The following is a 25,107-nucleotide window of genomic DNA, read 5'->3' on the forward strand; positions in this document are numbered from 1 at the left end:
AAAAGCTACCTTCAGATCATATTTACATAAAGAACCTCCTGTAGCTCATCTCCTATAATACAGGGTTTTACTTTTTAAAACATTTATTCCGATGCTTTCTCAATTAAAGAAGACGGTGATTTTATGTTGATGCCACTTTGACAAAATTGTCAGTCCGTATACATTTAATATTTAAAATATTGTCAGTCCGTATACATTTGATATTTAAAATAAGTTTGTATCTGATAAAGAAAATTTCATATCATTCTGGTGCCTTTTAATTTGATTTGTATGGTAAAATTCTGACCAAAAACAGATTAGGAAAGTACATAGTATATGCACATCCAAATAAACAGACAAACAAATAAACAAACAAACCTAAATGAAACGACACATAACAATTGCATCCATTGGATTTTTTTTCTTTTTAAATCATAGGGGGTGATGAAATGTAAATAAGCTTTTCATATATATACCAGAAAGATTTAAATTGTGTACGCCAGGCGCGCGTTTCGTCTACAAAAGACTGTGTAATCAGTGAATCCAAAAATTGAAAAAACGGGTTAATAAAGTTAGATTTAAAGTGCATTCTAGGCCCAAAATTCCAAAAGGTTTCGTCGTTTTATGGGCCTTTTTCAAAAAATGTGGATTTTCTTGTACAATCAATATTTCTAAAAAAGTGTAAATATTTTTATCCAATTTTTAGATACACCATTTAGTTTTTGGTGTGTGTAACAAGTTCCAGCAAATTCAATATGAAATTTAGCTACAGAAATTGCTTCCAGTGGGTTTCAAAGGGTCCAAAAACCCCAAAATTGCTTGTACGAAATTGAAAAATTAGTCTTTTTTAAATGCTGGTTTTAATACCCAGCGGAAATTATTATTTTTCTTTTGTTATTATAAATATATAGGTATCACTGCAGGTATGTATACACAAATACAGGGAATTACTAGATCTTATTAGCATTTTTTTTTACTTTTCATTTTGTACTTAAAAAAATGTCAACTACATAACACAAATGAAATAATGTTGCCAATAAACAACTGATTATATCCCTTGTAACTAAGGAAGTGTTCTCTACTTACTCTTCATCCTCTGATGACGTGCTTAAAGTTACAGGATGACATCATTGATTCATTTCATTATAGATTAGTTTTGGTGAGTACAAATTACTCCGTAATTTTATTCTATGTCAACTTTGTAACGGCAAAAACATTGATAAATTTTGGCATAAATATTTTTTTTTACATAAATCATTCAAAGTCTGTAATACTGACTGTAATTCAATAAAAACCATTTATCTGGTAGTATTAGGGTCAAGAAAAACATCCAAAAACCACAAATAGGTCAACTACATAACGGTCAACTACATAACGCAGTGAATCGTTATGTAATTGACAAAAAGCGTTATGTAGTTGACAATGCTGAATTAAATTCACTTTAAAATATGTTTCTAAAAAGTGTTATTTTAACCATGTTAACTGTTTTGAAAAAAGTGTGATGATTTTTATGGAAATATATATCAAACAAAATGTAAATATTATTAAAAAAAAATTAGGGACCGAAACTAAATCCGTTATGTAGTTGACATATGTCCCATACTTGTTTCTATGTTATTTTTTAAAATATTTTTGTAGTAGCATTTAAGATTGCATATTTTTATTTCAGGTTGTATTGTTGTTAAACTATTCAATTTCATATATTAAAGTTGAAAATTGAATATTTTTTTGTATTGTTATTTCACAACTGAAATATCCACATTTTTTGAAAATGACCCTTATAGAGATAATTAATGTTATTGTTTACCAATGTGTAAATCGGAATGCAACACCTCTCTTTTAATTATATCTACACACTGCGTAAACAAAACATATCTGTTCAGTTGTATTCTTCTCAAGCTGTACTCCTTGTGTAGTTCATGTGCTTAAACAACTTGAAATTTTGTTATATGAAAATCCCTTTAGTCTGACTACTATGATTTGAAATAAGAACTTTTTAGTTAAAAAAGACGACTAACAAATATATATATATATATAAACATTAAAGATTATATATCTTGCATGTAGTATATCAAACACATTTTATTTCTCCTTGCGTCTGACTATTTACCTACATAAACATTGTTGTGATGAAAATTAATATGCTCGTGAAAAAAAATATATTATTTCATTTCAAAATAAACATAGTTACATAAAAATATCTGAACATATAATATTAAAATTCGGCTTTGGTACGAATTTAATGGCCAATTAAGATATGTTTAAAGAGATGATCTACGATCAATTTCTTAACAAAAGATAAATGGTTACTATGATTTCGGGCAAAATCAAATACAAAATTTCAATTCTGGTATTTATAACTACATTATCAGATATTGATAACAAAATCTCAAAATATACCATGTACAGACAATTTTCTTTATACACAATACAAATCACTTTGTTTACAAATAGTATCACCTCAGAGTATCACAGCATAAGTAATACAAATCACTTTGTTTACAAATAGTATCACCTCAGAGTATCACAGCATAAGTACTATCTATTACCAATAGCGTTATAATAATCTGGAGTACAAGTGTCCTCTAACATATCTTTAACAATTTATAAATATAACGGTAAATTCATACCTAGTACACGATATACCATATACAACCAATTTGCCTTAAACACAATACAAATGACTTCGTTTACAAATACAAATGTATTATCAAAGTATAAGTACCATTTATATTCAATGGTGTTATAACAATGTGGAGTATAAGTGCCCTCGGGGAGATCTATGACAATTTATAAACATAACGGTAAATTCATACATAGTACACAATATATACCATATACAGCCAATTTTTTTTTATACACAATACAAATGACTTTGTTTACAAATACAAATGGATTATCAAAGTATAAGTACCATTTATACACAATGGTGTTTTAATAATGTGAAGTACAAGTATCCATTGATTATCAAATATCAGTAACAGTTTCTGATAAAAAAAAATCATATATACAGCTAATTTTCTCTATACACAATACAATTGCCATTTTTTAACAAATAGTATCACATCATATAAGTACTATTTTTTCCCAATGGTGTTATAAAATAATGTGAAGTACAAGTACCCTCTGGGATATCTTTAACAATGTATAAACATAACGGTAAATTCATACATAGTACACGTGCATTGTCAGTGTCAATCGATAAAGGTGTTTATTAATTCACCAAGGCAGGTGGGAGGTATGAGCTGACACTTTCATGGTTCAATACTTCAAGAAGACATTTTAAATTTGTTTTAAGTAATTTTTGTATTTGATATATAAATTTGAATAAAATATGCATAAATAAATAAAATGAAGGTAATGCTAATCTGACAGTATCCATAACAAAATATGACAGAATATAAACAAGTTCTTTAAGTAAATATTTAGATTTAAAAATTTGAAACAAAACCGATGATTTTTATATACTATATATGTATATTTTATTCTGAAGAACCTATGTTGATACAATGGTATACAGAAACACATAGACATACATACTACTATTATAATTTTATAAGACATACTCAACGGGTGTATGCATTAAGTTAACCATGTAGATATATACAAAAAATATAGAAGACGTTTAATTTTATTTTAAAGCTGCATTTTTAATTCTCTTTTTGTTTTTTTCGATGATCAACTTCTTAAGGTTTAACCCCTATAACTGTAAAAATATATTTATTTATAGATCATTCCAAAGCGATTAACACAGTAAATGTTCATAAGTGTTTATATGAAAAATTACAAATGCAAAACACTGGTAAAATGTATAACTATATCAACTGTACAGGTTAAATCCAGGAACCTTTAAAAAAAATTGCATATATTGTCATGAACTTTTGGTAAATGTGCCAAATTTAATGTAACTTAAACTACAGTTTATACTTTTGTGTAAGTTTTCCCTTTTGTGTAAATTTTCCAGTAATAGTATCAAAGAAGAAATGGCATTTTTATCGCTAGGTATCTTCTTTATTTTGTACAAGTGTGTAATTGTACAAGAGGGGTATGACCAACTTGCTCTGAATTAAATTTAAACACATTTTTTTTCAAATACAGATAGGCTATAGAACACCAGTTAAACAGACTTATTTAATCGTCTCCATTAAACTATTTTACAATCCAATAAATATAACCAAACATACGCTTAGTATATTTTTTCTATATCTTTGTACATTGAACGGGAAAAAATATAAGAGACAGAATGAAAAAGAATAAAGAAACAAATCTCAACTTAGATGACGATATGTGTTTATATATACCAAAGGCATTTTCAATCTCCGAATGCTATATTTAATGGACAGTAATTTGGGTTCAGGTTAATGTTGTCTAACAGTTATAATATCTTATGTCTGGATATCTTATATACACATATTAAAAGACAAAATGTGCACGTGAATCGGATAGATAATAATTATTATATGCAGACGTTCTTATTTCAGAAAAAATGGAACATCCAAACTGTCTATTTAGGGAGCTACCATTTGATTTTTATGGGGGGGGGGGGGGGGCTAGGATGAAAAATGTTGTCCTGCATTTTTTTAGCTGTAATCTCTGTCCTGGCTTTTTATTTTTCACTTTAATCAAATTTTTTCAAATTTCATCCTAGCCCCCCCCCCCCCCCATAAAAATCAAATGGTAGCTCCCTTAGTTTGCTATTTTAAAACTTAATGTGTTTCGGATCAGTTTTTAACTAAAAAGCCGCAAGTGTCTTAAATCTAATTATAATCAGTTAATTGTTCATATTGAATATGTATCAAGAGGTGAAAGGGCAGTGGTATATATGCAAATCTGCAGAATGGAAGTTTATATCTTTTCCATTTCATGATTGGTTATAATTTACTCGTTGGATCATTTAAAAAAACATTATAAGCCTTTTCACTAAAATAGTCAGTGACACACTTGCAGTGCGTACTTTGATATTCTGGTAACCTAATGTTTTATTCCATATTGCTAGAATGCTAGTAGGAATTTCTAAAAGAATTGTATGTTAAATAAAACAGCATATTCGCCAGATAAAAAAAATATTCACCGCGGAAAACGTCGTGTGCTTTTACGGGTATAGTGACTGTTAAATGTGTGACGTACAATTGATTTTAGTAAAAACTGTTATTCAGTACATGTTTTTCTCTTTCGTAACATGGAATAAAACAATTACTGTCTTTTGTTTTATGTGGTTTAGTTCACTTTAAAAAAAAAAGTGATATTTACTTCGACAATTGGCCTCAGTCAAAATCATTTTGTTTTAAGTCAGTAAAACCACATATTTACTTCATCAAAAGTAATATGTGTTGTACAAATAACACTACTTTAAAACTATTAAATATAGATACCGAAAGTCCAAAGTCCAATTCTGGAAGGTTTGCCCAATTGTGAGTGCTTATCCTAAACGGAAACAAAAACTGTTTCAGCAGATAATCTATGCACTGTTTACAAATAAGAAACAATTGATGGTTTATTTAAATTTTAGTAGAATAACTGAAATTCTTCTTTTTGTGCATTTTGATATACGTAAATTCCGGTAGGTTTGAACAACTGTCATTAAGTATTTAGATCATTGGTGAAACAAATGCAAGGTTAATCTATAATACGTGTTACTCTGTACAAAGTGTAAGGAATTATAAGAGACAAAACTAACCTTTGCTGGCAAAAAAACTGACTTAGGATTATATGTTTCCTGGATGTAGTATCACTTTAATGTTTAAGTTTAAAGAACAAATGTTGAAGGATTTGAAAATCGGGATAGCATGTCTTGAACATGATCTTTAAATAAATATTCATCAACATTTTTTTAATATATGTTTGATACTAAAAAAATCAAAAATCATGAAGGAAGGTTAATTTTCACAAAATATAAAAATCAACTGAAATCTCAATCCGTCAAGAAAAACATGACAGATGAACAACTTATACAAAACCTTTAAAATAATAAAAAATGAAAAAATATCACTCAATATTTGAAGTTTTTGAAAAAAACAATGACAATTGACTACTAGTTCAATCATTAATAAATATGAACATAAGAAAATATTGTTCAGCATATTATTGTTTTTTTTTTAAATTTTTATACACAAATTCATAAAAATATTAAAAAAAAACACCTTTAAGGAAAAGTCAGGAAAAGTGAGAAAAAAATTTCTTAAAAAAAATTGGAAGAATATTCGAAAAATATCTCAACAAATTTAACTAAAACACAATGTTATTTTGTCAATAAAAACATAAGTGATATCATAATCGATTAAAAAAATCTGATGGCTTCAATTCCAGACTTTGTATACAAATAAAATAAAACTTTTCACAGTAAAACTAATATTTCAATAACGATTTGACAAAGTAAATAGAATATTTAAACACTCCAGTACTAATATATCAATTATTAATAGATACAAAGTCAGGTTCACACGGGACTTTTGAACGGTAGTCGTTTGATAAAAATTACATGAAAAACATTCAATCATTATCAGGGGATACCAAAGGATATATCTACCGAAGGGACTGATTCTCGTCCTCAAATTAAGTCGGTCTTTCCTTCATTTCTTTAAATCGTGCCATTCTATCTTCGTTTTATTCCTGTGGTCCTTTTCTTTATAATCAAATTAAATCTAGAGTGTTGCTTGTCTTTATACAACCTCCGTTATAATATTGTTGCTAATCTGGAAAAGCAGTAGCAGTCGGTTTCCCACGACCCGCGCGTGGATGACGTATGTCGTTATCCCAAACAGCAGGTAGGACCCCATCATGTATATCTAGTGTTGCCATCAAAACGTGTTTTTATTTTTATTTTTTAGTATTGCTGCAAAATAAAGATTTACGGAAATAAAGCTGTTGATGATACCTAGGATACATTATTGATTTAAGACTTCACCTTGCGACTCACTTTGATCAATAATTTTGACGTGTGGCACTAATAACACATGTATTGGCAAACGCATTAACGGTGTCAAAGCACATGTCATCCTTGTTTACGTGCTTAGTATGCATGACACGGGGCCGACCATCTGACGAATGCATGACAGACGACAGCCAATCGTATCGCGTGTGAGCAGCACACCGGCAGTCTGTACGCATGTCTAGCGGCTGTTTATCTGTCAATCAATACACTGCAACAAACGAGGGGCGGTGTGTAAATAATCCTCGGACAAAGTTTTAATGGGCTATACCGTGGGAAACACGAGTTCAGTTTTATTCGACCACCGTCCAGGAAGGACCTACATCCGCTTAAAGTTTTATTTTTTACAAAGTTAGCTTCCCGTAATAGAACAATGAAACGGAGTTTAAGTGACAGCGACAGCGATGATCTTTATGACGACAACATGAAAGCAAGGTAAGTTGTGTATTGCAGAAATTTATTTATTTACTAGATGCACGTGACCGCATGAGGTCGACATGGGCACATTATCAATAACAAGCGGCATGGCACTTGGCTACTTACATGCTAATTTCCTGAATAAGAACAATTAAGTTCATTAGTTCCATAATTTTATCTTAATTAGATAATTTATTTGTGTATTGACCGAAGAATTGGGAAATTAAGAAATCTGGCAGGTCGTGATCTGACTAGTCAAAAGGATTTATCAATGTTAGATTTTATCTTCGTAAGATTTAATTGTATTGTTTTTCAAATTAAAAAGAAACAAAGTCGGGATTATTTGATTTTACTCCCGATTAGACAATGCTTTGCTGTAGATATGCTTTAATTTAAGATTTTCCCAGACGATTTATAAATATATTTATTTTATATTTGATGTCATACTGACGAAGCAATTAAACATAACTAAAGTAAACAAATGAATTTTAATTAAATTGTAAGACAACCTCCCTGAGAAAATTTAATGATAAGAGGAAAAATATGTTTGCACTGATAAATATGCAAAATATATGAACAATATGATAATGTTAATGAGGACTTAATATAGCGATCTAAAACAGATGTATTGAAATGCATTAATAAAAATTCTTTGATAAACGATGCGGAAATAAAGTTTATTCCGATAATAGAATAACGGATTTTAAATAAATGATAATTATTACGAAATTATTTAGTCTAAATGTCTTCTATTTCAAATTTACGATTGCGTGAACATTTAGCAAGTTGTAAAGCTTTCATACAAATGACCTGATTTTAAAGCTTAAATATGTGTTTCTGGTTTGAGAATCGATTGCAACTTATCAGTCATTCATCTCCGATTTTATTTTCACATATTTGTGCGGTATTTTAATATTGTCAACATAACTCAGTCGGTCAGATCCTACACAAAATGACAGTAAACAATAATCTGTACAACTGTCCTCCTTTAATTAAAGATCGTATTAAAGTAAAATTGAACATTTAAACTTGTAATTTATTTTACCGTTTTGTTGTAACGCTATTTTCCCACGGTCATTAGATAATGAGAAACACGGAGAAAATAGTTCCGTGGGATGAATTCACAGATGTTAACTTGGCTGCACATTTTTGCATACTTTCACACGGTCCTTGCGCGAATCGTGACTGCCGTATTTTTATCTGGTGTCTTCCAATACTCAAAATGTATGATTAAATAAAGAATTGTTTACTTTAAATATTTATCTGTGATGCTACGGGCCGAGAAAATAGAGACAACTTTGTCTAGAAATTACACATAATTCATACTTAGAATGAATGCCTCTAACGTTTGCTGTTTTTTTTTTTCAGATATCATATAAACTGTTATTATAAATGTGTTTGTTTCTTTTATTACAGTTCGCCGTCTCAGAGTTGTCAAGTATCAGATAGAAAGAAAAGACGAGGGGTAGGTACACATACAAGTTATTGCAAAATTTCAAGGGGTTCGGAGAGCTGGATTTTTTTTTATAGTTATAATTTAAATGACTTCCATTTTGTTAAAACATTTTATTCAACGAAGTATTGGTTCAAAATGGTTTCGAAAGTCCGTCTTTTTTCTTAAATACATATATCGCGTTACAAAAGATAATTGCCCTTTTCAATTCTTTATAGAATAATTTCAGTGCCACTTTTTTATTAATAAAATGTATGAAGAATATGACGCGGTGAAGTGTTTTTACAGTTACATTCACGAAACCATTAAAAGAATTTTTATATAGATTCATATTTTAAGCTGTTATATCTTTTTTCAGGTGATAGAAAAGAGGCGAAGAGACAGAATTAACAGTAGTCTGTCGGAACTTAGACGCTTGGTGCCGTCTGCTTTTGAAAAACAGGTAAATTCCCAATTAATATTGCATTGACCTTAATTTTTGCGATGTAAATTGTGAGGTAACCGTTTCTTTGGCGTTTACATAGCATCTTCTATTATTTATACGTTGCAATTGTCCTAAATATTTGCCACTGGTCGCGACATAAAATCAACCAATCATACATCATTTACATTGCAAAGGCATAAGTATATATTGTACATTGAAAGAAAAAAAGGAACACAACTATGAAACAAAATTGTAAATACAATACAATACTTTTATGACCTATACGTAATATTTACGCTGTAATTTGCAAATGTAGACGGTAAGACGATCGCACAAATTTCATTTGTTGATGTAACAATTCCGGGTGACTTCTTCTATAAGTGACAAGAAACGCGCTGTTGTTGTGTTCTTTGTTTTTATTCGACAAACGATTGATGACTGTCCCCATAGTACGTTTGTTCTCCGCTTTTTTCCATGCACTCATGAAGTTGCGCAAATACGGGTACCGGTGTAGTCGTTTATAAAAAGAAGAGTTTTACAAGTGCAATTTTAATTTACATTTATTCACAATAATTATGGATTAATGTTATATCTTATGTATATTATAAAATTAACTTTATTTTTCAGGGATCAGCAAAACTTGAAAAAGCAGAAATACTTCAGATGACCGTCGATCATTTGAAAATGTTACATCAGAAAGGGCTGAACAGTTACAATTATCCAGACCCTCATCTAACTGCTGATTATAGATCCGTAGGATTCCGTGAGTGTGCCTCAGAGGTTGCCAGATATCTCGTAGCAGTAGAAGGCATGGACCTACAAGATCCTCTCCGAATGCGTCTGTTGGGTCATCTCCAATGTTATACAGCACAACGAGAAATCGTTTCCAAAACTACATTCCAAAATTCGTGGAACTCCGTTTCACCTCACCCGTCAATAAACAGTCAATATGGTAGCAGCACAGTTTCGACGATGGGTTCCATGGTAACAACACAACCAAATAGCCAATCAGAGCTTGCCATGACCCCACAAACAACCCACCATGGATTATCAAGTAGTGCCTTTACAGATTCAAGACTTTCACATAGTGACATTCAGCCGCCATCTTCCATTCAAGGCAATATGCGATTAAGCGGCGGCGGAAATATCCAGTCTCATCACCAAATGGGCTCGATGAATTCGACCAATCAGCAACCATCCTCATCTCTTATTCCCTCCATTCCACAATTACATAGACAGCTTCCGATGTCGTTTAACATGAACCCTATGAACCCTATGCAATCTATGATGTCACAGAACGGTGCAAACGGATATGACCTCAATTCATCAAAACCGTACAGACCATGGGGAAGTGAACTTGCTTATTAGACTCCCGCGCTTTTTTTTAATAACTTTGTGATTGTTTATGGAAGACATTGCTTACTGTATTAGAAGGATAACTGTATATATGATAAGAAATGAGGGTAGCTTAGGGTTACTATATATATGCAATATATTTGCCATTTTTGGCGTGCTTAAGGGGCCGTTATTTGCCGTATTCGGTGCAAGTAGGAAATTATCAGTCAGAAAATGACAAATTTTGCGGGCTGGAAATAAAAGCTTAATTTGCTTTTGCATATCCCCTTTAGCAACCCTCAATGTTTTTATTGACAAACGGATTTTTTTCTGTGGCATTTGATATTTTGAAACGACGTAATCGTCTTCCATTTTGAAATATTTTTGATATTCAAAAGGCAGCAACAGATTCATTGTATATTTTTTAATCAAAAAGTGCCATTTTCGGGATGTATGCAATATAATTACAACGATTTTTTTTTACATATTTGTACATATTGTTGGTGTTGTGTCAGGAATTGACTTTTTACATTGTTATTTGTGCTCAAAACAAGTGCTATGCAAGATTAATACACTATTTTGAAATGTTTATATATAAAATCCATGCCTTTGTGTAATGTTTTTACTTCAAACGTTAGGTGAGTTTTTTTCATACTAAACAATTTTTTTGCAAGTGTCCATATCCATGTGCCTACTTCAGACAGACCTTTGAAGAGATACATTTCTGGTGCGTAGCAGTCTCTTTTTGTGCAATTTATTTTTTAATCTAAGTATTGAAGATTAGGACATTAACTTTATTTGAAAGATTTTTTTCTTTCGAATTTTGCATTTTGTTTCTTTACATTACAAAACAAATGACTCTACACATTTATAGTGGAACCTAAATCATTTAAATCTATTTAAAGATTTAGACAATTTTGAGTAACTAAGCTATGAAGCTGTGTACCAGTTTTTTTTAACAATGCTTTTGTTTGATATATTAGTTCTGTGTTTTTTTATTTATTGTTTCGTTGTGTTATTTTTTTCAGTTGCTTTGTTTTTACATTTTGTTGAGTTTAGTCTTATACATTTGTTTTCCTTCTTAAGATAATATTAATTTTTTTTTTGTGATTTGCCTTTATTTGAAGTTTTCTAAAACCAAACAGTGCTGCTTTTGTAATTTTTATATTGTACTGCTCTGTTTAAACTAAAAGGTTAGAACGGTTTGAAGATTTTTAATACAGTAGTTTTTATATTTAAAGTAATTACATTATACCGAATTCATATATAATGTACTTAAAATTCAAATTTTTTGGTTTAAATTTGTCCAAATATTTAATTGGTCTATATTCAATTATTTTTCGTTATGTATACCGGTACTACATGTACTGTACATTGTTTGTTTTTTTTTTTTCAATTTACTTTTATCCGAACTGTTTTCAAATTTTGTATTATTCCGTTCATGGTAAAGTTCTCTTTAGAAATTTCTTTGATCTTTTTATATCAAAACAAAGCTGTACGGTTGTATTTTAACTTCTTGCTGTGCTTTTGGTTGTTTTATTTAAGGCTTTGATAATTATGTTTAACATTTTTGAATGAAAGGTGCATAATAAATAAAATGATTTATAATTTAAAAGATGTTTTATTTTAAACCTCTGAAATTTTATTTATGATGTGCCATTCCCCAGGCACTCTTTCCGAATGAAAGGACTACCCGGTATATCATATACATATAAATAAAGAAGATGTGGTATGATCTCCACTAGAGACCATATGACACATCAATTAACAACTATAGATCAGTTCACGGCCTTCAATAATGAACAAAGCAAATACAGCATAGTCATTTACAAGGACCCCGAAAATACAAATTCAAAATAATTCAAACGAGAAAGCTAACTACATGATTTATGTACAAAATAATGAACAAAATGTAACACAGCAACTAATAAGGACAACCACTGTATTACGGGTCCTGACTTGGGACAGGCGTGTGACGGTGTTAAACTCGTTTGACGGTATTAACCCGCTAATATGGGATAGTGGTGTAACAGTACAACATATGAACAAACCATACAAATCAGCTGCAAAAAGGCTCAAATCACCAGATGGATACAAATAGAAAAAAATCTAACAAATACACATGGTGCACGTGGACTGGTACATCTTGTATCCCTCATCCCCGCCTAAAAAGGACAATCCGGGTCCCTGTTGTTAGGGAGCTACCATTTGATTTTTATGGGGGGGGGGGGGGCTAGGATGAAAAATTTTGTCCTGCTTTTTTTTAGTTGTAATCTCTGTCCTGCCTTTTTATTTTTTACTCTATTCGGTCCTGCTTTTTTTTTTACTAGTTATCCTGACTTTTTTTACACAAAATGTCATCCTGCCTTTTTTTTTACCAAGTTGCTCATCCTGCCTTTTTTTTTACTCAAAACTCCTGTCCTGCCTATTTTTTTCAAATTTCATCCTAGCCCCCCCCCCCCCCCATAAAAATCAAATGGTAGCTCCCTTAGAAATGGAAAGATATTTATTGATGACTGTTTAACCTCCAGCGGCAAATTAAATGTCTTTGAAGGACGAGAACATGTTAATTTGATTTGATTACCAACCCTGTTTTTTTTTCTAGATCGACACGCGTAAAGCAGAATTATTACGATACTATTTCATAAGGTAACAGCACAAACAAAAATGTCACCCTACCCAGACGCATTATTTCGAATTGATAAGTATTTGCTTTAACTCCTAAATGTCGCGTACACGTTTGGCGGAGAAGCAACAATTTTGATATCAAATTTCCAAGTATCCTAAAATCGCGAGTTCAAAAGATTACGAGACAACCGAGGCAGAGCGTATGGTAAAATATCAATGAGACAGCAGACAAACAACATAAATAACCAGAAGATGTGTAGAGAGAAACCCACTTATAAGGTAGAATAACGTCTATTCATATACATTATGTCTACATCTATATCGTCCATCCTAATCTATCAAAATTGAAACACAATGCAACAGAAACCGCTATCATAATTCGTTGAACATCAGCCACTAACAGCAAATTCCCCAAATATAAATTGCATATTGCATCTATTGAGATGCTCCAAAATTATTTGCGACGGCACCTGAAGTCGTGGTTAAGCTTGTTTGCTGTTTTATATCTGAATTCTCTTCTTTGTATGTTAAAATCTCTGTTGATTTTTTTCTTCTTCATGTTTTTCATGTCGGGGGCCTTTATAGCCGACAACACGGTATGGGTTTTAGTCATTGTTGAAGACCGTACGGTTGTCTTTAATTTTCTACATCCACTTCGATTGAATACCATCTTTCTCTTTTTTATATGTAATGTAAATTGGTACTAGTGATTTTAAATTTTAACGATTGCTTTACACTACATTTCCAATATTGTTTTATGTTGTTAGGAACTAGGGAGACGGATTTATATAATTTCTACTTGAGTCAGAATCCTTGTATTTCTATTGTATAATTGTATTGTGTGCACTTTGAAAAATAAATCATTGTTTAAAATAGATAAAAATGATAAAAGATAAATTAAAAAAAAATCCTTATCACATTTACACGTAAGAAGGGACATAACTCGAACTTTCAAATGTACAAAGCTTTGGCGAACCAACGATTCAACTTAGTGCGTCTATATATTGTAAAAATATTTAGAAACAATAACTGTCTTCTTTTCGCATCATTTAAACTGTCATTTTATTTGATAATCAATCAAGATCTTAATTCAATTTTACAAATGAAATTAATACAGTTAAGATCATGTATACAATACATGTCGCATTTTTGCGGCTGTCCAAAGTCAGGAGCCTCTGGCCTTTGTTTGTCTTATATGATTTTTAATTTTAGTTTCTTTCGAAGTTTAGTATGACGTCCATTATCACTGAACTAGTAAACATTTTTGTTTAGGGCCAGCTTAAGCACGCCGCCGGTTGCGGGAGTTTCTCGAAACATGAAGTTCCTGCGTTGGCATACGACGGTTGTCTGCTCTTTGGTCGGATTGTTGTCTCGTTGATACATTCCCCATTTCTTTTCTCAATTTTATGTACATAAGGGCATCCAGCTTTGATCGAACGGCGTTTCTTTTTTACTTTAATATGATTTCAAACTTATCAGCACCTAGTCGATTCAAATGTACAATACAATATAACCTACGTGTTCTATATTCAGAGAAAATTGGTGTCAAAATAGTGAAGAAGTGGAGTTGTAGAAATGTATGCCATGATATTGCACCTTATATAGGAATTATAAACAAGAACTCTGGTTCAGGTCATTTCACTTCTATCAACAAATACTTGAAAGAACCTCAGCTTAGATAAATGATTTTATTTTAAAATAAGTTGTTGGCCGATGTCTAGTATACAGATAATGTCATGCTCTCTTTACGTTAAGAAACTTGCAAGATCTCTTTGAAGGGTTCGTGTGTGTCTACTGACAGGAAAATGCTGTTCCTATTATCCAATAAACCCTCCTATGCATGGCATTTCCAAATTTCCAGACCTTCATCCTGGCCGACGACCCCTATATGTTTTACTCCTGTACATGCCTCAACTATTTGCCACTGGAGGGTTTAGCAATCAGTCAATCAATCAACTACCTGTTAATAACTTTGAGTACTATCCAATCTACGTCATGTACATGTAATGAATGACCATAAATATTTAAGTTCCAAATCAGGTCAGGATTTAACAGTTCAGGGTATACATGCATGGTATCAGCAAATACGAATTTCTTGTATTTTATTTGATAAAATGAACAGCATAGAACTTCCTAACTTCTGCATGACGTATGCTTTTATAGTTTGTTCTTCTGTTTTAATGTTAAACCACTGTCCCAAATTAGGAGTATCAGGGGTGGATCCAGCCATTTAAAAAAGGGGGGTCCCAACCCAGAGTTAAGAAAAGGGGGGTGGTTCTACTTATATGCTCCCATTGAAATGCATTTTCCAAAAAAAAGGGGATTTCAAACCCCGGACCCCTCCCCCCCCCCCCCCCGGATCCGCCAATGAGTATGTAATTCAGTGGTTGCAATTTGTTACTATATCCAAGATATTTGTTTTCTTTTTTTTTTTTCTTTTGTACTTTATTGAAACCAGGATGATTGTGCTCTCATTTGAATTGTCTTACATTTTTAATTTCTGGGTCTTTTATCATGTGTATAGCTTACAATGGGTTATGGGTTTTGCTCATTGTCGAGGGTTTTATTGTGACCTAGCTATAGTTGTGACATCTTCATCAATTAGTCTCTGTTGGCAAGTTGTCTCATTTGCAATCATACTACATCTTATTTTTATGTAGCATACATGTATGTAAACAAAAATATAGAATAAAGAATAATAGAGAGACATGGCTTATTATTTTGTTGTTAAGATATATAGTGGGATACTTGTTCCAGAAAATTTCCAGAAATGAGGGACTCCCGATTCAGACCCTTAGATAATTTGGATTGTGATATCCCTCAACTTTGTTGGGACATGCATGCCCCCTTTCACTTGAAATTGGCCTCATTACAAATAAAAGAAACACTGCTATTTGGTAGTAATATATCATTTCTTTAAACTATTACTTTCTTGTTTGTCTAACAATCCTAATAAAACAGCATCAGCCTCTAACAAAGTTAAATGTTTTTCAGAACCAAGAAAGGATGATGACATTTCTAAATCCTTCAGTACTAATTTCACTTTGACTCCTCTGTGGTATAATCTGAAATGGAAAAATATATATATTTAAGCTGGAGAGATAAATGTACATTGCACATGTGAAACAATGGTTTAATCATGTAAATAGAACATCGTAGAAGAAAACAAATCAAATTTGAAATTACAGAATATATTTCAATTTAAAGTCTCAACTTTTTATAGGACTGTGTTCCTATTTTTTTTTTACACATACATCACTAAATGTATATATTATATATTCATTTTTTTTTTAATTTATAGCATGATTATATATATAATATATATATAATATATATATAATTAGAACTTAGATGATTAGTGACAATTTTTTTTTCTTTTAAATTTATTGTGATCTGATTTGAACATCATGACCATGGTCAAGGATGGTTGCAATCTGACCACTATTTTTTTCCCCAATTTAATTTAACGATCGATACAAATATAACGGTTTAATCATTAGTCAAGAAATGAATATTTTCACATAGGAAAATGTGGACACTAGAAAAATCACCAGTAGCCATAGTTAACCGGGATTATAATCAGTAGCCAAAGTTTGTCACCAGATGGAATAAAAATTGCAAATTGTGACATAGGCCATGCCCAGCACAGTCCTTGTGCTTATATATATTTTATCTGAATGTTTTATGTGTTAATGTCATGTATATGTCATGTATGTAACTCTGCCAACTTTTTGTGAAGTAAAATTGCTTGAGATTTGGCAAAATTGTACAGAATTATAAGAGAATCAAAGAGCTGAAAGCTCTGAGGAAAAATGACGCCACTGACTCTAATACTGGGATATATTTATGCAAGTGTTGATTTTCACATACCATAAAAAGTTTAACATTGCATAAATTGATATTTGTATATGTGTGTGTGAAGTGAAGATGACAACTTTTTTTTTAGTACAAATGTACAAATGAATAGGTCAAGAGTCAAGACTACCTGAATGATCTACAGTATCTAATGACTACTGGCTGGTTTTTTTTGTACAAATAAATAGGTCAAGACTACCTGAATGATCTACAGTATCCAATGACTACTGGCTGTTCTTTTGTACATACTAAATTCAATTTTTAACGTTTTTATAATGATAGTAAAAAAAATTATCATAACAGTAAATAGAAATAGTAAATAATGCTCCTGAGGTTATATGTTATAGGACTAATTATCCACATACTTATCACACTCATTAAATAAGTTACTAGTGACATAGTTATTTCTGTTACTTAAAGTAAATTCTATTTCTGTAGATTTACACAACATGCACAATAGACTAATATAGTTATACTAGTTTTATTCACCTTGAAGATTAGACAAATCTAGGGATACTCCTTTGATTTTTTATTTCATGTCAGTCAGGTCGCTTTATATGAAAATTGAAACCACTTCTCTGCCATATTGATATTTTATAACAACTCTGCCCATGACCCATAATTTATATTCATTCTTTAACCATATATCATAGTAAGCTAGTTTTTTTTATGTTGCACTAACCCACCATCTTTCATGTCAAATTTCTGTCTCCATTTAAGTTTAAGCCATTGCATTGAACCATCATGGTATTAAACACAGTTCCAAGTAATTATGCTGTTATAGTGGGTCACCATATATTCAATTTGGGTGGCATTCCAGTTATTGAAATTTGTGTCAGATTAGAACAAAGAACTAGACCTTTAGAAATGGATCTCATAATTTAATATGGAGCCGTAGTATGCACCCCCTGCCCTGTAACAAAAATTAACAAGCTTGAAAGGATACATATCAAGCGGCAAAATTTATCAACAGAGATTGTACAACATCAAGTCAAGAGTCTGTCAGAGAGGATGGATATGTCTCCAAAATGCTTGCCAAACTGGAACTACAATAAGATCTCCAGACAAGGACGAACAAGGCGTTGAAGCCAAAGTTAGTATTTATGTAAAAAGTAGTTGAGGGGCTGATTCACGCTATTGAACCAGACAAATTCCTCAAAAAAGCATGTCTGAAAAAGAACCATAACTGCTGAGAAATTAAAAGAATACCACACAACAATTATCATGGAAAAGCAAGTGAAGAATAACTCTAACTGTGAGTGTATTGGTATTCCACCAATCAAAACACCGTACAATATTCAATATTCAAACTCGTTCTTTGTAGGACAGTGATCGCGTCGAATCAGCTTAACTACACTGTTGTGCACGCATCAAACGTAGAGAGCTTCAAATATGTTCTCACTCCCCGCCAATAAATCGGCGGCGTTGTATTAAAGCTAGCATCGATATCAGCAATTTATTCACATGTCTGATTTGTCATACAGATACAGTCTGTTACAGACTCTGCTGCTGTAACTTTGTAAACAAAGCTTGGGTCGGGTCAGGTCCGGTCTGCGTTGTTAACCACTAGCCCGATGCCCCAGACTATAGTATTTAATTTTCAGCTCGGACTATTGAATTTTAATTATCGCTAGCCCGACTGGACTAGTAAGAAATATAACATCCTTTCTATGTTATTTGAACATATTTGAAGTTTAGAATGACAAGTACAATAATTATGATGAAGTATTGCAGAAAAGATCAACAAATTAATGTGTACGAACGTATCGAAGTCTAAACTATCGAGATCAATAATTATACATGTAAATAAAAAATTAAATAATAAATTAAATAAATACAGATAAATGTGAATTTCATGAGATATAATAGTATTATATCTGCTATACATCAAGCATCAAAATCATTTGTGGGAAAAAATCACAAATTAGAACTACCTTTAATTCCATCTGCTATTAAAAGACTTGTTAAAAGTTCAAAAGGATCTAAAGATATGTATATTGTTTTGAATAAAAATGGAAGTGTTCCCACTAGTCAGTTAAGATGGACTGAAATTTTTGGCTTTGATCAAAATCATTGGAAAAAAATTTATAAACTGCCATTTGTTGTCACAAATAATACTAAGTTACAGTGGCTACAGTATAGATTCAATCATCGAATCTTAGCTACAAACAAATTTCTTCATAAAATTAAGATTTATGGTAATCCAAATTGTACATTTTGTAATAGAGAAATTGAAACATTAGAACATTTATTTTGGGAATGTGAACATACACAATTATTATTAGAACAGATTGAAAATTGGTTTCTAACCAATGGAATTAGTGTACTTTTTACAAAAGAAGTTTTTTTGTTTGGTAACACTGCAAAAATATCAAAAGGCAATGCAGAAAATACTCTTTTTCTTACCATAAAGCAATATATTTATAATTCCAGATGTTTTAAAAAAAAACTGACAATAAACTCAGTAAAAGAAAAGATAAAATATGTGTATGCAATGGACAAAAATATTGCCATGAAAAACAAATGTGAACATCAGTTTCTCAGAGAATGGAATGTTTTTGATATATTACTTAGTTAAGTACAAAAATGTATATTCATGTTATAAATGAAAATGCTGTATTTACTATACTAAAATAGAATTCAATTTCTAGATGAATTATATTGAAAACTCACCACACTATTCTCTCTCACTCTCTTTCTCTTTCTATCTCTCTCTCTCCGGTGTTCAAACTGCTTTACTACATTTGTAGTTATCTTATATTTGTATATTTAAAAAAAAAAAATTTTGCTTCCTAATAGAAAGATGTATTGATTAGATAATATCTATAGATTTATATATTATATATTGCTATTATATTTGTGTATATTATGTTGTAAATTGGAAGTTATAAATAATAAAAATTAAAAAATAAAAAAAAATAATTATACATGTATCCTGAGAAAGTGACACAGAAACTAAACCAGTCGCAATTAATATTCCAGTACTTCGATCTGTCTTATACATGTACATGTAACATGTATAACCAGTAGAAAAAGGACCAACACGGACACATTATATTTTCTTATAATAAAGGCAGTTGTTTGTAAAACGAAATGACTATCAAGTTTTCCCCCCATTAATTATCTTTACTGTTTTAACAATGTTCTAGTTTTATTTCACATAATCATTAAAGTTATTAAGATAGATTTATGAGTATCTTAACAACATCGTGTTGGTACACTTCAATCTTTTTGGTAATAAGAAGGACCGGAGACCATGTGTCATCAGACGATTCATACGCACCACGTTGGTATTAATTTCCGATTATTCAAAACTTCGTAAAGCGGGATAAAGACCAGTATCTATCCAATGGATGTCAAGATGATTCCAGTTAATACTTTTTTAATGGTTGTTAAGTTGAAATGGTAAGAAAGGCTGACATTATTTAGGAGAACTGTTTTGTCTCTAGAGCAATTGCTGATCATTGGTGTGTGAAAAGTCCAGAACCATGTCAAAACGGATCTATTTGTTTGTTACGTACATATAGATAAAAGCGAAAGCTTGAATAAATATGAAAAATATAACAAAGAGAAAGCTCATAATACCATTGTGGAAACAATAAACATATGAACAGGTCAAAATGTTTTATTCTGTAAATAAAGTATGTAAACTGGTTCCTGGTTGATTATCTACACAATAATAATAACACAAGCAGATTCCAGTTTGTGTGTAAAATAGTAAATAGTAAACCAAGCGCGGTAGGCAGAGAAGTGTAATGGAAAGTAAATACGAAACCAAGCGCGGTAGGCAGAGAAATGTAATGGAAGTTCAGGTCAATGGTATTGGAAACATGCAGCTGAAAGCGTCATTTTCCAAAAATAAAACGATAGATCATAGGAAAATGCACACAACTTGACACTATTCGGTAAGAAGCTCTCATGAGCTAATGTTTGAATTGTTAATATGAGGCAGGCATTACCTGTGAATGGGGACGAAGTTCGTTTAAATTATTTTTTTTGTATTTTAAATATTTGCTAAAAAAAAGATACGGAAATACCGTAACGTTTCCGATTTTGGTTCTGTTGTTAGGGATTTTACTTGTGACGTTATTTAAGTTATGACGTCATGTTCAATATAAACAAAGAAACGCAATGCATCAGGTAGGTCTAACGTTTATTCATACCAAAGACAAAGAATGATTAAAAATGAAATATTGGTATTGTGTTCCTTGAGTTCCTATATTTTACTAGACTAATCAAAGTCTCACGACAACAAGACCGGAAGAAGGAAGTAGAGTTATGTGTTCTGCGCAGATCCGGAAATTAAAAAACACGACAAAAAAAAAATTTTCCCGATTTTGAGTTCATTAGTACAATGAAAAATTCGGGAAATTTTCCCAATTTTTTTTTTATTGAATTTTCTACTGTCATGACTGTAATAGGGGACTTCGTCCCCATTTAACTAATATGTGAAATGAATCAAATTAAACTTTAGTATTCATATACACCTTATTGATACATGTATTTGTTCCTGTTAAATATATTGTCAGACGTCACAATGGAAAAGTGATTGTTGTGCGACATCAAATGAATATGTAACCCAGATTCTGGGATCAACCAGCCCAGATTTCAAATTAATGATAAGGTGTATTTGTATCCTTTAGAACGTCATAACTATTGGGACTAGAAAAAGTATGGTGGCCAAATTATGTAATTACTCTTGATGCAGAATTTTAAAAGATATTTCCCATTTCCATAATTCAACAGTGTGATAGTATCATACAAATTACACCTACTCTGGATTTACTGCTGGTTTGGGACAAACACAATGGAACTTTCCTCCAAAGTCAATATACAAATCTGTATCCTGCACTTCAATTATTTTTCCTGTTACAATTTTTCCTGCTGGTTTTCCAATCTGTAATAATTTTGATTTTCTAAGCAGGGAAGCAAAGCTTTCATTTGGGTCAACTTGTTTTGCTTTCTTTGTTGGTACATCTTCGACCTTCACGTCGTGGGCGATTTTGTCTAGTTTTTCGAAAGCTTGGACAACTTTATGAACATGTTGGTTATCTTCTGATTGATTCTCTGTTTGTTGTGTTGATAGAGGGTCGTCCGAACTTGTAGATGAACACATAAATGACACGAGCTTAGTTCTATTTCGAAAATTTATAAATCGGCACAAATTTCTTGTTGACAACATGGAGGCAGCCATTTTCTTTAATTCGTGAGTTGTCCAATGAAATTAAAGATAACAAACGAATTTGATGGAACAACTAATACACAGAGTCTATTTAAAATTTAAAGAGTACAACAATGGTCAATATTAATTAATTAATTAATTACCCTCCTTTCTTTGACTTGAACCAACATATTGGAGGCCACAAACCGAACATTCTAGTATGTAAATAACATTCATACTTTTGCAGGTAACATTGCAAAATATCTTATAGTTATTTTCGATTGCCTTACTGTGAAATGTTGATAAGTGCTGCATCTATAGACAGCATTTGCAACGTTTTCTTCACACGAACGACATTCTCCAGAAGTACTTCTATTATCAGACACTTCAGCCCGCACCAGCAGGTTCCGCAGACTATTAGGTTGCCTAAAAGCTATCATTGGAGGCTCGGGAAAAATCTTGGATATATATATATTGAGATATGTTTAAAATATGATTAATATGATAGGCATTGAGCATTTTCTCGAGCTACAGGTTGTGATAAAATAAAACTTTTTGTATGAATCATAAAGGAAAAAAAATAAGTATGAACATCAGAACTAAATGATACAAATACGAGAAGATAGCTTTTAGAAAATGCTTTGAGAATATCAAAAGAAAAATATATAAAATTGAGAAAGGAAATGGTGAATATGTCAAAGCGACAACCACCCGACCATAGAGCAAACAACAGCCGAAGGCAACCAATGGGTCTTCAATGTAGCGAGAATTCCCGCACCCGTAGGTGTCCTTCAGCTGGCCCCTAAAATATGCATAATAGTACAGTGATAATGGACGTCATACTAAACTCCGAATTATACACAAGAAACTAAAAATTAAAATCATACAAGACTAACAAAGGCCAGAGGCTCCTGACTTGGGACAGGCGCAAAATTGCGGCGGGGTTAAACATGTTTATGAGATCTCAACCCTCCCCCTATACCTCTAGCCAATGTAGAAAAGTAAAAGAATAACAATACGCACATTAAAATTCAGTTCAAGAGAAGTCCGAGTCTGATGTCAAAAGATGTAACAAAAGAAAATAAATAAAATGACAATAATACATAAATAACAACAGACTACTAGCAGTTAACTGACATGCCAGCTCCAGACCTCAATTAAACTGATTGAAAGATTATGTCTTCATCATATGAATATCAGGTACAATCCCTCCCGTTAGGGGTTTAGTATCATACTATCATAAAATATATGAGAAGAACATAACCCGTGTCATGCCAACAACTGTTTTTTTAGAAATAAATGTGTTAGTTCCGATGCAAAGACCCTATCAGTGAATCAATGTTAAAGCCAAAATATGCAATCTTTAATGACCTGACAACAGTATCGTAACTATATCCCCTTTTAATAAGTCTATTTAAAGGTTTTGTTAGTTTCTGAGGAGAATACTGACATTTTTGTGCTTTATAAAGAATATTTCCATAAAATTTTGGATGTGAAATACCTGAACGTATAAGATGTCTGCATGTTGAGTTATATTTACGAATTATTTCCTTATACCGGTGATAAAATTTAGTAAATGTTTTGACCAGTTTGTGATATCGAAAACCCTGGTGTAATAATTTTTCAGTAATACATAAATTTCTCTCGCTAAAATCTAATACATTGTTACATACACGAGCGAATCGTACAAGTTGAGATATATAAACACCATAAGATGGTGACAAGGGAACGTCACCATCTAAAAATGGATAATTAACAATAGGAAATGAAAAATCATCTCTTTTATCATAAATTTTTGTATTAAGCTTCCCGTTTATGATATAGATATCAAGATCGAGGAAAGGGCAGTGGTCATTGTTATCATTAGCTTTATTTAAAGTAAGTTCTACAGGATAAATTTCTTTAGTATACATACTGAAGTCGTCATTATTTAGAGCCAATATATCATCCAAATATCTAAAAGTATTGTTAAATTTTTGTATCAAATGTTGTTTTGATGGGTCTTTGCTAATTTTAGTCATAAATTGTAACTCATAACAATACAAAAACAGGTCCGCAATAAGTGGTGCACAGTTAGTCCCCATTGGAATTCCAATAACTTGACGATATACGGAATCTCCAAAGCGAACAAAAATGTTATCAAGTAAAAATTCAAGTGCATAAATAGTATCAAAGCATGTCCAATTGACATAGTTCTTTTGTTTATTGCTACTAAAAAATGATCTAAAAGAGTTTGAACATATGTACTCGCATTCCGACTTTTTAAATGCCCAGTTAATTAGGGATGTGAATTTTTTCTTAATAAGAATATGAGGCAAAGTGGTATATAGGGTAGAAAAATCAAAACTTTGAACAGATCCAAAATCACCAATATATGCATGCAATTTATCAAGTACTTCCAACGAGTTTTTGACACTCCAAAAGTAATTAATTCCACTATTTTCAAAGGCCTTATTTGAACAATTTATTATCAGGTTTTTTATTGTACCAAGTGTACTAGTAAGTAAAACAGACAATTTAGTAGTTGAACAATGGCTGGAAGATGAAATAAATCTATATTTGTAAGGTTTTTTGTGCAGCTTCGGAAGCCAGTACATAGTTGGGACTTTCATTGTGTTTGGTTCTGCTTGTAAAAAAGTAGCTAAAAGTTTATGTTTGTTACAGATGTCGTTTTCTGAAAATGAAGTCAGTTGGAATGTTGGTGAATTCGTGATTTCCTTTTGCAGAACCTCTATATAAAATTTACGTCAAACAATAATGATATTATTAGCAGCTTTATCAGCCGGGACAAAAACAAATTCCTTGGCTAGTTCTGTTAGTTTATTTTTGATACGCGAAATAGGGTTTTTATAGTTTTTGTTGAGGGTAAAATGTTCTTTAAAATGTTGTATTCGAATATCAACTATCTTCATTACTGAATTAAAAAA

At 31.5% G+C, this 25,107-nt stretch overlaps 2 protein-coding genes across 2 annotated transcripts; one reads left to right on the forward strand and one right to left on the reverse strand.

Annotated features, from left to right (window-relative positions):
- Window positions 1–7,128: 7,128 nt before the first annotated feature.
- LOC143055677 (hairy/enhancer-of-split related with YRPW motif protein-like) lies at window positions 7,129–12,151 on the forward strand. The gene is made up of 4 exons (XM_076228834.1): window positions 7,129–7,342; window positions 8,741–8,789; window positions 9,136–9,219; window positions 9,829–12,151. Exons 1-4 carry the CDS (start codon window positions 7,281–7,283, stop codon window positions 10,567–10,569), a joined length of 936 nt encoding a protein of 311 aa, XP_076084949.1. The 5' UTR covers window positions 7,129–7,280; the 3' UTR covers window positions 10,570–12,151.
- Window positions 12,152–16,057: 3,906 nt separating this feature from the next.
- On the reverse strand, window positions 16,058–22,231 carry LOC143055678 (small ribosomal subunit protein bS1m-like). The gene is made up of 2 exons (XM_076228835.1): window positions 21,795–22,231; window positions 16,058–16,229 (listed from the first exon to the last, which is right to left on the reverse strand). Exons 1-2 carry the CDS (start codon window positions 22,211–22,213, stop codon window positions 16,073–16,075), a joined length of 576 nt encoding a protein of 191 aa, XP_076084950.1. The 5' UTR covers window positions 22,214–22,231; the 3' UTR covers window positions 16,058–16,072.
- Between the last annotated feature and the right edge of the window lie 2,876 nt (window positions 22,232–25,107).

The sequence above is a fragment of the Mytilus galloprovincialis genome, chromosome 12, assembly GCF_965363235.1.
Source record: "Mytilus galloprovincialis chromosome 12, xbMytGall1.hap1.1, whole genome shotgun sequence".
Lineage (NCBI taxonomy): Eukaryota > Metazoa > Mollusca > Bivalvia > Mytilida > Mytilidae > Mytilus > Mytilus galloprovincialis.